A 14,334-nucleotide genomic window follows, 5' to 3' on the forward strand; every position below is an offset into this window, starting at 1 on the left:
AGAGCAAAATTACAAAAGAGCGCCATTTTGAGTGTTTGGCCTTTTTGAAATGTTAGTCTTGATTTAAAAATTTTGAAAATATTGTTTTCGAAAAGATCGAAAAATTTCACGAATGTTTCATATTTTAAATCGTACTACAAGTTGCTGAGATATCGACCTTAGAAAATTGTGAGTTGTTTGGGTGAGACTAAGAAAAAATCAATTTTCCAGTTTTTAAATCTTTGTATGGCAATATCTCAACAAGTAAGGGTCGTATCAACAAAATTCAAAAAAGCAAAATATAGAGAATTTGCTCAACAAAATGAATAACTGTGACTATTTTCAAAAAAGTTACCTAAAAATGACTATAACTTGAAAAGTGTGAACTTTATCAAATTTTGCTAAAGTACTTTATTATTGCAAATTCAATTTTATGTCGAAAGATGAAGAAGAAAAATATTTGCGACCCGAATTTTGATTTTTTGAAAATATCAGTATTGATTCCATAATGCATAACTCGGTCTAAGATTTTTTGCACAATTTGGAGATTACTGAAAAGTTGGCAATTGATGTCACCTAAAACATTTCAAAAAAAAAAATATCGTTTATTTTTGCAAATTAAGTTTAAGTAACAAAAAGTTAAATTAAAAATGACCAAATTTTGTTTTATCGTGTATCATTTTTTTCAGTGTAGTCCTTATCCATACCTAAAACTTTGCCGAAGACACCAAATCGATCAAAAAAATCCTTCAAAAGATACAGATTTTTTAATTTTCACAAATCATTTTTGTATGGACAGCTGCCAAATTTGTATGGAAAAGTATATGGACAACCTAATGATGCAAAATGGTTTATTTAGACATAACGAAGGCACCAAAAAAATTTCTGCTGGATTAAAAAATTAAAATTAAGAAAAAAAGACCGAATTCGTAGAGAAACTTAAAATGTTGATGGATGCCATTATTCTTGATAGTTATTAGAATTCAGGAAAAACATTCTTTGAAAAAGTGACGATTTTGTCCATTTTTTGAGCAGTTTTGTTTTTTGTGAAGTTATTCTTAAAATGCAATAGTGTGCTTTCAAAGGTTTCGAAAGTAAAGCGTTCTTTTGGTTGCATTATAAAGTAGGCGTACGTCCACCTATTTTCATCGCGCATTTTTCGGGTGTCCTTCCATATTTTTAATTTTTTTTTTTTTTGCAGTTTTTTTTAAATAACCCCAGATTGAAAATGTAAATTGCAAGCATTTTTTAAAACAACGTGAAAATGAAAATGATTGATATTATGCATTTTTCACCTTTTAGGTTTTGTTACCGGGCGGTAGTAGAGTATTAGCTTTTGGAAAAAATATCTAAAGATTTCGTTTCTTACTCCGGTTTGTTTTTAACAACCTAATCAACCTCGAAAATGGTGCACCTTAAAAAAACTCACTTTTTGATGTACTTTTTGGTATCAAATCTGAATTAGTATTTCAAATTTAGGTGTTTTTTTTCGACGGTTTTCTTCAAACATTTACAAAAATAATTCCTTTTTCCTAAAGTGCTGCCTCTTCCAAATATTGCTTGCCCTGGCTGGGTTTAAGCTCAAAAGTTCATCAGAAATAACGTTCTAAAGGCACATATTCTGGAATGTTATATTAAATTATTGTATGGATAGCGGCCAAATTTATATGGATGGTCGAGCCAATGACGCCAAATGGCTTGTTTGGTCATAGAGATGGTCCAAAAAATTGAGACAAATCCGCAAATACGAAAGAAACGATTGCTGAAATTTCTGACCATTGTTCAGTTTTGTGGGATTTCGAAATTCACTTAGACCGAGAATAAAATAAGTCGTATTCCACCCAACTACCAAGCAATCCCAAATGCCCAAACGCAGAGTGACGACGGTAATTGAATGTTGATCAGTGGCAACGATTTTCGGTTAATTTTCGGTTGCCTCCGTAATTGCCAAGAAACGAACTACTTTCCCCCCTCGGTTCCAATCGTTTGCCTGCACGAATCGAACCAATCTTGTTCATTTTCCGGCTCCCTGCAAGGGGGTGAGTGGGGTTGGGGCCGTAAATGGGTTCCTTCAACAAGTGTTGCTCCAGGGTAGGGCGAATCCTCGTTTCCATTTCCCAACACCAAAAAGAGTGAATAGTGAGGAAGAGGGGGGAAGGGGATGCCAGGTGCTGCTGCGTTGAAAATTTGATTAACACGTACAAAGCACGCGATGGAGCCCTTTTTTCGGGGAGGGGCTGGGCGGTTTTATGGGTGGGGGTGGGGGTGTGAGTCGTCCCAATCTCAACAAAGTTCACCGAAGCTTACGGTGGGTGGTGTTCACTATACTGATAATGGCTTCTGATAAGGGTGTGTGGGGGGTTGGGAGGGGCGTCACCCTGATGGCAGTTTAATACTACCGTAAGCTGCTTTCTGTTCTGGATAAGCATATCAGCTTTAGTGCACCTTTAGTGAGTGTAATTGTGTGTATGTGTGTGAGTGTGTCAACTTGGTTTGTTTGTGAAGGTGGAATCGAAGGCGTTGAGTTGTAAATTGATCGTCAATTAACCTTTTAGGATCGGGAGGTGGGAGGAGGTATGTGTTCACCGATGTCGTTTAGTCTCCTGATGGACTTGCTACGTTGCTGCTGTGTAAATTTGAGAATGATTATTGTCATTACCGAGGAACGGTAATGAGCGGAAATTGTTTGATACGGTAATTTGAATGAAACAATTCTAATTAACTTGAGTAACAATATGAATTAGACCGGAAAACGTTGCATTGAAATTAACCGAAAACCATTGCCTTTTGAAACTATGGTCTCAATTGACTTAAACATTATTAGTTACAACATTAAAATGGTTAAAATTATTATGCATCATGCAATCTTTATCTTCTTTATTAAACAAATTGTGAAAAAATACTTTGTAAACATTTTTAAAAAAGACAAATGATATTGCCTCGAAAATTTCATCGATATTTTCTGTATAAGGCAACTTTTTTTTTAATTTTGTTTTTGAACGGACTGATTTAACACGGATTTGATCCTACACATGATATTTTTTCACAAAGTGCTATTCTACGTTTTACAATTTCTTATTCACTGTAAAATGTCACTTGAACTGTTTGGAACTTTTCAAACAAAAACAAAATTTTCAGAGCTGGTCATGGGCTCCATTAAAAAAAAATCGATAAGCTCAAATTTTTTATTAAAATCAAACCTTAATTGGCCATGTCTCGGAAATTTTATCAAAAGTTCTGTTAAGTACTTCTCGATTGCATGTTCATGAAAAGAAAACTATATTTTTTTAACGGTTTCTATTTTTTACAATTTTTTGATAAACCTTAGCCTAAATTTCAAATTTTGAAACAGATTTTAAAAATTTTCAAAACAGACAAAATGCTTTAAACTTTATTTAAGCTAAATTTAATTGATAAATGTCAACGAGTTTTTGAGTAAAATTTTGGAAGGGAGGAGACAAAAACTTTAAATGATTCTTGGATTTGCCTTACCCAAACACCAAATTTTACGGAAATTTCGCGGAACGTGAAAAAATATGAAATAACTCTGAAAATCTTTTGTTAAAATAACAGAAACTACTTTTAATGCTTCATTTTATGTTATTTATCAATAAACTAAAAAAAATTCTTCACCAAATTTGAACTTGACACAAAAAAAATGGATTGGCTCCATACACATTTCGAAACGAAATGAAGGGATACCCATGCCCTCCCCTCCCTTTTATTGAACTACATATTAAATTCAAATCATATAAAAAGATTCGCTGTTCTTTTTTCCCTTTTTACATTTTATTGAATTTCATATCAAAGGAAGATTTTAATGCCTCTTATGCATCAAGAGAACAAAGAGGCATCGATTTAACAACCATATCCAGCCAAAATGATTACAATAACTTGTATTTTCTGCGACTTTTTACCCAATACATTTTTTTTAAGGTTATCATCTCACTTTTCAAAAACTAAATTAAAAATAAGCAGGCAAAAATAATTTGATCTGCAGCGATATCTTCTAAAAATTATAAAAAATCAGAACGGAAAACATAAAAAGTGGAATTTGTATTACATTTTCACGAATACATTCACCAAAATAATTAAATGTCTTGAAAATTAAACAGGACTCAGAAAAATCTGAAATTTTTTCAACAGGTGAATCTAACATTCAAAAATACTATTTTACATATTCTGAATAAGCCGTTTTAACGTTTAACGTTTTACTTATACCATTCAAATAAAATATATAGCATACATATTTTTTTGTTTTTTGAATGAGAACATTTTTACTTTGACTAATTTTTGCTAACATCATATCCCAAGTAACAATTTTAGTTTTACTGTAGTTTTGGAGAAGTTATGTAGAATTCTTGAGAAAATGTATGCGAGATGCCTTTTAGTCCCACATGCTGTGTTAAATAAGTGTTAAATCAGCAATAAAGCTAAAATTAAGTAAAAATTAAGAGTATCATAAAACATTATAATTTTTGTGTACCTAATAAATGCTTAATAAAGCTCTTCAATGCTCGAATTAAACTTTCTAGTTCAGAAAAGATTTTTGTAGCAACCTGTAGGAACTCCTGAAAGTTATAACAAAGCACGAAGCATTTATGAATGTTCTCTCAAAGAGAACCAAAAGCCTGTACAAAAAGGGAACAGCATGCTGATTTACTTGATTAAAGACAAAAAATCTTATGCGAAATGGAATTTTAAAAGGCTTATGGTAGTTGATTATTCATTTGATAATAATTGTATAAATATATTTGAGTACTTGCATTTTTCCAATTAAATGTACCGTTACAGTAGGGCCAAAAAAAATTACCGAACATTTTTTCAAGATAGCTCGAAAAAATGGAACACGCCTTTAAAATTATCACAAAAAAACTAAACTTTTATCGAAAAAAAAAAATCTTTTTCGACAGTTGTTGCTCCAAAATTCAACATGGCTACGATTTTTACCACCTTGATTGTTTGGCAATATGGCGAAAATTTATAAATATTGAAATTCTTTTTTAAGTCTATTTCAAATTCAATGCTTCTTCAAAGACTCTTTCCCAAAACTCGCTAGGAAAAACTTGATTTAAAAAGGATTTATTAAGGTTTAAAACAGGCTCACAATGCTTTATCGTGGTTTTAACCAAGATTAAATTGCACACGGCTGGAAACGTAGCGCATGCGGGCTTCATGAACTGCAAATAGATTGACTTGCACAACGGATTTGAATTTGGAAATAATTCAATAAAAAACACATTTTTGTTAGTTTGCATGGGGTTTATTTATTATATAACAAATAAAAAGCACAAATTCGGTCACTCGACACAGTTCAATGACCAAACTTTAAACAGCGAAGGTGGGTCGGACACTGCCTTTAAAAGCAGCTACTTTCACTATTTTTACCTTCTGTTGCTATTACAATCTTTCACTCCACCACAATATAGACTGCGCACCACAAACAATTTTAAAACGATTATCACTCTCCTTGCAACTCAAACATATTAGTGAACAAAAAATCGCTGCAATCAGCACAAGCAAAACTGTAGGGGAGAGTGGGGAGACTTGATCCCCTTTTTTTGTGTCGCACATAACTCTGTCAATTTCTCACAAAACTATGATCTTTTTGCATGAATTGAAAGCTTAAACATTCAACTATGTTTGGCTGATAAGGGTATTTCATCAGATAAACTCTTCGAATCATGCCAAGCGTTTTAAAAAAATATTTTAAACCGGCATTTTCAAAATGTTGGGGTAACTTGATCCCCTTTCAACATTTTGAAGAAATCTTAAGCAAAATGTTTCTTATTCATCCAAACTTTTAATTTTCTATAAGTTACAGCAATTTCACATTAAACCTGTACGTTTGTGTTCAAAATATAACAAGTTTAGCATGCAAAATATTTAAAAACATCAAATTTTCTTTTTAAGACCAAAATTGAGCATGTTTACAAAAGCTGGTAATTTTTGTTTACAAAACTTTCGAAAAATGGTTCAATTTGCAGTAAGTTATATAAAACTATACTAAAGAAAACTATGTACGAAAACCCAGCCCAATTATTTAATCTTGAGGCTGATTCCAGTGACTGTAAAAATTCAGGGATCAAGTCTCACTAAACACACTTTTTTAAACAATTGATTGTAAAAATAGTATGACGATAAATTTAAAGTCAAATGCGTAAGGGTTTTGGAGTTGATATGTTTATCAAACAATTCATGTATAAAAAAATTTTTTTTGAAATTTTTTTAAGTGTTTCTATCTTATCTTATCTTATCAAAACAAAGAAAAAAGATCTCTTTAGAGTTTTTTGCAGCACTTCTTAGAAAAATGTGTGTAACTCAATCTAAACATTTTTTAATTTTTTTCTTTGTTTTCTACCATGAGTTTTAGTCAATTTCGCACAACTTTCTAGAACAAAGCTAATTGTTTTACCCACATGCTGACGAGATACAGGCTTGGGATCAAGTGTCCCCGGGGATCAAGTTTCCCCACTCTCCCCTAAATGACAGCGCGTAGCAATACAAATAATAAAATCTTGATAGTTTTGAACAAGGTAACTCTAAGGATAAAAAGTTTCATCAACTACTTTTCGAAAACCATATGTATTTAAAGAAGTTCTAATTCGTTTTAGTGTTCTTCGTCCTGTCCCTTTTATCAAAGCCTTTCATAAAAGGGACAGGACGAAGAACACTAAAACGAAAACAATTTGATAAAATGCCTCGTTTAGTAACGATAAATTGCAAAGCAAAAGAATTTCTGGTTCACTGAAATGTTCCGATTTCTCACAATTCTATCACATTTCAAACACGATAAAAAACCACCAATTAAAAAATATTTTATTATTAGGCCAAGGTCAAAGGGGGGGGGGGGCAAAAAAATGAAAAAAAAAATAAAAATTTAAATAACAAGTCATAATCTTCACATTTAAATGAAAAAAGTGTTTTAAAATGCATTTTACACTAGTTCAGTTGTTTTGCAATCATTAGTTTTCAAAAAATCTAAGATCTGACAACAACAAAAATTGTATCGAAAAAAAAAAATCTTAAGATTTTTTAATAAACCCAAACATGCTAAAAATGATTTTAAACGCAGGAGAATGTATTTTAATTGGATTTCAGCTGGTTGCCCTTGAATTATCATTGAAATTTTGAAGTTTATGGTAAAATTTTTTTTTGCCCCCTGATTTTTCGGGCCAATTTTGAAGGGGGGGGGGGGTGACAAAAACTTTTAAAAATATTTGTACCAGCCTTATCAACACATAGTTATTAAGTCATATGTAATTTTAAAACTTAAACCGAAAATTCACTAGTAATTATGTCTAGAAGCGTTTTTCAAAAAATCAGCACGCTCTCAATGTATTTAACTGCGCTGTTCACTTACAACTGAATATGTCAAAGTGAAAGTACAAATCTAACAAGATTGATAAAATGCTTACGGAAGACTTAACAGATTTAAAGCGGCATTTGTTAAGTTAATCAAGCTATGTCAAGAATTCTTCAGGCGTACTTAAAGTGTAAAGTTGAAAGCTTAATTAAAACTTCTAAACAAAATTCTTCATGATATCTTGAAGAATTCTTAAAAATATGTTTAAGTTTGTGGAATGGTAAAACCTGTTGGATTTGGTGAAAGATGTACCAAATCTTTATTGCATTTGATAAAACTATTATAAAAATGCTTAAGAATCAAAGGTATTTCTCTTGCTACTTGGGATATGTATTCGCTGCAATCACATTTCAGTAAATGTTTTAACATTTGTATGTTAATGTATGTTTTGCTAACTATTCTTCAAATGTTTCTTATCACATTTTCAATCGAAAAACTAATAAAATTTCTTTAAAAACATCTTTATGGTTAAAATATTTCATCTTATTTCAAAGAATTGATTTTAGAAATTTGATAAATTTCAGGGGATTTCACGGAAATTTTTAATTACACGAATTTTACGCTGTTTGCGAAATCGTGAAAAATCATCATTGAAAAGTTGAGACCATCGAAAAACAAAACAAGTTTTGAAAACCTTTTAGTATACGTAATCCTCTATTCATTTCTCATCGACCGGCCCAACATTCAAAGAGCTTTTCTAGCATAGAAAACAGCATAGATATTTTTAGCCTACACCGGGAAAACAAGTGATCCGATGAACGACTCCATCGCCCATGGCCTCCAAACCGAAAAAGTATGCAAATTGAGCCATTCCCCCCTACCATTTTTCCTATTTCTTCTTCAAAGTCAGCTTTCCTCTTCCACCAACATAACAACATAGTTTAGCTGGCAGTAGATACAGAAAACGAGAGAAACGAGGGGAACTCCAAACGTAAACATTATTATTATTATGCCTCACATGGGTCCACTTTCAACTTTTATCTCTCCATGATGTGAGCTTTGAGGATGTTCGCCAGAGCAGAAGGAGGACTGACCCCCTCCGCTCGCTCTGCCTGCCTGGTGTCCTAATTTTTCATCCCGTCGTAAACCGTTCCCCCCACCCCACACAAGACCAGCTCAACTATATGCTAATGTTTTTATTTGTTTTATCTCCTTTCCTCAAAGGCACCAAGCCCGGCCATGTCACGGATGGGATGGGCCCTGCGAGTCCTGCTCGTCACGGACAATACCAGCTGCCTCAAGGATCGGAAGGTGAGTTTCGAGGTTTTGCTTTCCACAGTGGGTGTATACCTTTGTTGAGGTTTTTCGTTTTTTTTTGTTTTCTGCTAAAGCTGGGATTCAGTTCTGATTTGTAATGGCTGGATTTTTGGAAACGATGAATGTTTGCATAACTTTTTGTAGAGGTCCACATCGTCATTGCTTGCCTTTGAATTATCAGTCACTAAATAAAGTCAGTTACAACTAGCATCATCACACAGGATTTTTTTTCATGATGATTTTATTTTAATTTTCATTTATATTTGTATTATTTCTCTGCTATAACAAGCAAAACATTTACAGATCTGAGAAAAACTAAAAAAATACGCTGTGCTAAATAACACTAAAAGCACAAACAGTATGAAGATTGTAAAGTCGTTCAACTTATTCAGGACGAGATTGTGTCCAGGTTTTTAATTTTTAACAGTCCTAAATTAACATACTGCAACAAGTACAATACCAACAGTGATTAATTGCGCTGAAAGCGTGAATATCACAAAAAAAGAACGCGTACCACTTTTCTAAGGACTAATCGTTTCTGGACAAAGTTGAGGCCACGTTCATCGAGTTCAGGCATTGGCAATTTTTAGCAGGAACCTTCCTAACATCTAAGTCCAAATCAGGATATAAAGAGTGCAATGCCTTATAGCTCATGCCTTGTTTATGTATTAAGAGATGAACTATTATATATCCTAAACCATATTTGTTCAATTTTGAGGTGATCGTATGATTGATTCCTTGCCAAGTCAAATAGAAATTAGCAATCAAATCTTTTTTACAATCGTTTTCCGATAACTTCACTGAAGCTGTCCACTTGCCATTAGAATTGATCAGTTTTAGCTGGAACATCTCATCATAGTTGCAGGTTCTATTGAAAGTCATGTGCTTGCACCGTAAACATCAACGTAGAAGAATGACACTGGGTTAGAATCTTCACAAGTTTCTTCAGTTAGAAGTCCATCGTTTCCTTTTGCAGCTCGAAATTAAACCAAATTTTTTGTGTTGTGTTGTGCTTTTGTGCCCAAAAAAAATCATTCCAAAGACAAAACCACTGCACCACATGATATTGACAGCACGTCTGATCGAAAATAAAAACTATTCCATCACAACTTCCCTTCAGGAAAACTTTAGTATATACTGATAAGCTAATTGCTTTATAAACGCATTGTTGACAATTGTATTACTGGATTTTGTTCAAACCCTGTGTTAACCAATCTACGTCGTCATGCTAGCTGCTTTCATACAGCAATGGAGCACCCGCAGTCGAGCAGTTTTTGACAGTTCGCTCCATAAGAAATACATTGTAGAAAAAAGCAAAAACTGCTCGAATGGAAGTGCTCCATTCCCCACGAAAACAGCATGATTCGAAAAAAAGTTGTCCGATCGGTCTCAATAATTTTCTGGAGGTTCTTTGGCGGAAATAATTAGACCCGTATTTTTTGTTTGGCCATTAGGGTAACCGACACCGTGTTAGGGTGGTCCGAAAAATGACAATTTTCGTCGATTTTTGAAAAAAAACACACTTTTCAAAAAATCTTAACTTCGCACCATTTCAATCGATTTTAGCTGTTTTGAGCGCAAACAATGTTGTTAATATCCCGAGATACGGTTTTTTTTTTAATTAAAAACTAGGTTTTCCGAAGCGTGTTTTCCGATTTATGTACATTTTCAGTAAAACAATTTTCTAAGAATATTTGATTTTTTTTTGCTTCAAAATTAAAATTTTTAAAAAATTAAATAAAAAAATCTATTTTTTTTAAATTGAAAATTTTAAAAATTATAAAAATTTAATATTTGAATAAAATTTAAAAAAAATGAAGATTTGTTTTTTTACTAAAAACATCTAAAATTTCGAAAATTTCTAAGATTAAAAAAAATCAGAATTTCGAAAAAATAAAATTTTAAAAATCTAAAAAAAAATAAAAAGTTTAATAATGTTGAAAATACTTAAAAAATTTCATAATTTTAGATTTTTTGATTCTATTTTTTTTTTTAATTTTGAGAATTTTAAAAATTATAAAAATTTAAAATTTAAATAAAATAAAAAAAATGAATATTTGTTTTTTTACTAAAAACATCTAAAGTTTCGAAAATTTCCAAGATTTAAAAAAAATCAGAATTTTGAAAAAATAAAAATTTTAAAAATCTAAAAAAAAATTAAAAAGTTTAATAATGTTGAAAATATTAAAAAATTTCATAATTTTAGATTTTTTGTTTATTTTTAATTAAAAAATATGTAATGTAGATATTCTAAATAATTGAATAACATTCCCAGTAAAACCAAATTTCTATACATATTTGAAATTTTTTGCATCATGCCTTAAACTTAAAATTTTTAAAAATTAAATTAAAAAAATTAATTTTTTTTTATTGTTTGAAATTTTAAAATTTATGAAAATTTGAAACTTTAAACAATTTAAAGCCGTTGCAAATATTTTTCAAAGTTTATGTCACCCCCCCCCCCCCACCTCCTTCAAAATCGGTCCGAAAAATCAGGGGGCAAAAAAATATTTTTTCAAAAAACTTAAAAATTTCAAAGGCAGTAGAATTCTTACCAACTGAAAACAATTAGAAATGCATTTTCCTACATTCAAAATCATATTTAGCATGTCTGGGATTGATAAAAAATATTTACATTTTTTGTAAAAAGTTTTTTTTTCGGCGAAAAAAAATCTCTTCAATACTTTCATATTTTGAACACTAATGATTGCAAAACAACTGGGAAGGTGTGAAATGCATTTTAAAACACTTTTTTCATTCAAATGTTGAGTCAAAAAAAATTATTTTACAATAAACTTCAAAATTTCAATGAAAATTCAAGTGCAACCAGCTGAAATCAAATTAAAATACATTCTCCTGCGTTTAAAATCATTTTTAGCATGTTTGGGTTTATTAAAAAATCTTAAGATTTTTTGAAAATTTTCGATGCAAAATCTTTTTTTTCGATACAATTTTTGATTTTGTTAGATCTTAGATTTTTTGAAAACTTATAATTGCAAAACAACTGATCTAGTGTAAAATGCATTTTAAAACACTTTTTTCATTTAAATGTGAAGACTATGGCTTGTTATTTAAATTTTTATATTTTTTTTATTTTTTTGCCCCCCCCTTGACCTCGGCCAGGGCCGATGGACAAAAACTTTTTTAAATATTTGCATCGGCCTTAAATAAAATAAAAAAAAAAATTAACTAAAAAATCTAAATTTTCGAAAATTTCAAAGATTTTTAAAAAATGAAGAATTTTAAAAAATTGTTAAAAGTTAAGAAATGATGAAAATGTTAAAAATTTAAAAAATTTCATATTTTTTTTAAATTAAAAAAATATAATCAAAAAATTCTAAACAATTAAATTGTACTGATTATTTTTTAACATCAAAAATAAAATCTAGAAAAAAATAAAAAAATATTTAAACCTAAGCAAAATAAAAAAATAACATATTAAAACATTAAAAACACATAAAAAAAAAGAGCTTGAAATAACTTATAAAATTGACGAAAATATAAATTTGAAAATTAAAACCTAGGCTTTTTTGATAACGTCCTAAAATCAAATGTAAACATTTTGATGAATCCTGCTTATTCCGATGGAGGTGTGAGAGGGACATACTCAATGTTTGCATTTGTTTTAGGGCCTAAGGCCGATGCAAATATTTAAAAAAGTTTTTGTTCCTCGGCCCTGGCCGAGGTCAAGGGGGGGGGGGGGGGGCAAAAAAATAAAAAAATATAAAAATTTAAATAACAAGCCATACTGCCGTTTTAAAGCGATATGATGTATACGCCATTTTGGACATTTTCAATTTTATTGTACAGTCTGATAAAGAATCTTATAAGCTACCTCCTGACGAAAGAATTTTTCAAAAAACTGCTCTGGGGCCCATTTTATTAAGCAAAGAAACAATGATGTATACGCCAATTTTACTCATCATGATGTATGTATACATTGAGAATTCATAGAAGTCAAATTCAATACTGTTTGAATGTTGATTTGTGGTTTTGGGACCAAATCAAGATTGGGCAATATTTTATTACATTATTTCGGTTTAATTCTTAAGGGGACGTCCATTAGGCATCATCCATAAAGTACGTCACGTTCTGAGGGAAGAGGCGGGTTTTGAGAAAGCGTGACGTTGCGTGTTAAAATCATAGAGAAATCGTGACAAAGGGGGTGGAGTAAATTTTGTCTGATATTAATGTGACGTACTTAATGGATGACACCTTATCCACATCCACGTAGACACATTTTTGAAAATTCTAGACCCACCCACCTCCCTTGCTGACAATTGTTCATGCAAAAAATGTGTTTATGGAGCATAGACAATCGCTAAGGGAGCGTTATTTTATTACGTAATGCAAAAAATCGGATTTTTAGACCCCCCCCCCTCGTAACAAAATTTCCATACAAATTTTAAAAAAATTGTATGGAGCGTAACACGGCATCCGACCCCCCCTCCCCCCAACTGCGTTACGTAATAAAAGAACGCTCCCTAATACCTCCCCCCCCCCCTTAAAGTATCCATGTGGACAATGCATTACGGGATCCACTCAGCTATCAAAATAGCTGGCACAAAAAATAAAGCCAGCTTTGATTGAGCAATGTATACATACATCATTGGGCAGGAAAAGTAGTGATTTTTTATTGCTATTTTTACGGCCAAATGATGTTTGTGGTTTAAAATCGTAGAGAATAGGAAAAAACAAGAAATTTTGTAGGGGCTACATTTTTATTGTACTTTTTAACAGTTTCTACAGAGCAGACCTCAAATTAGTGATTTTAAATTGAAAAAATGAACAAAAACAGAAAATCGTGTCTACAGCAAAATCACCTCAATGGCGTATACATCATATCGCCGTAAAACGGCAGCATAGTCTTCACATTTAAATGAAAAAAGTGTTTTAAAATGCATTTTACACTAGTTCAGTTGTTTTTCAATCATTAGTTTTCAAAAAATCTAAGATCTGACAAAAACAAAAATTGTATCGAAAAAAAAGATTTTGCATCGATAATTTTCAAAAAATCTTAAGATTTTTTAATAAACCCAAACATGCTTAAAATGATTTAAAACGCAGAAGAATGTATTTTAATTTGATTTCAGCTGGTTGCACTTGAATTTTCATTGAAATTTTGAAGTTTATTGTAAAAATATTTTTTTTGCCCCCTGATTTTTCGGGCCAATTTAGAGGGGGGGGAGGGGTGACAAAAACTTTTAAAAATATTTGTACCAGCCTAATCAAAGGTAAGCTTAAAATCAATACATATAAAAAAAAACAAAAAAAGATTTTTTTTATTAGAACGAAAAAAACGGTTGATATTTTGCACAGATTTTGTTAGATTGAATTGTTTTAAATCGAAAAGCAGCAACAAGTGCAATGTCAACAATTACTAGTAGCATTAAAAGCGAGAATATTGCAAAACTGAGCATATTTCAGCATATTTCTTCTGCTGCATCTTCCCACCACGCAACCAAGCTTGGCTTCAAAATTGTGAGGAATCCCTCCCGAATCGAGTGGGAAATATATCCACACACGGACAGGCGAGAAGTCTCTCTCGAATTTTGAGAGGGAGCTCTGCAAGAAATATTTCAAACTGATTTTAATTCCAAATTGCGCAAACTTGCATACAATCACACATTCTTTTGTAATATTTTGTTTGGTATCCCTAGTGAGTGTGTAAGTGACGTTTAATGTTGGTTTGAGGCGTATTAGCGATCCGAAATGATACCGAATCGATTCCG

At 31.5% G+C, this 14,334-nt stretch overlaps 1 protein-coding gene across 4 annotated transcripts in view; it reads left to right on the forward strand.

Moving 5' to 3' along the window:
* Positions 1 to 14,334, forward strand: part of LOC6051597 (rap guanine nucleotide exchange factor 4) — a 356,238-nt gene that overhangs the window by 259,702 nt on the left and 82,202 nt on the right. For all 4 annotated transcript variants that reach the window (XM_038266004.1, XM_038266005.1, XM_038266006.1 and 1 more), the window contains one exon: positions 8,510 to 8,596. In XM_038266004.1, coding sequence (XP_038121932.1) covers positions 8,510 to 8,596 — 87 coding nt within the window. The remainder of the gene's footprint in view (positions 1 to 8,509; positions 8,597 to 14,334) is intronic.

The sequence above is a fragment of the Culex quinquefasciatus genome, chromosome 3 (assembly GCF_015732765.1).
Source record: "Culex quinquefasciatus strain JHB chromosome 3, VPISU_Cqui_1.0_pri_paternal, whole genome shotgun sequence".
NCBI lineage: Eukaryota > Metazoa > Arthropoda > Insecta > Diptera > Culicidae > Culex > Culex quinquefasciatus.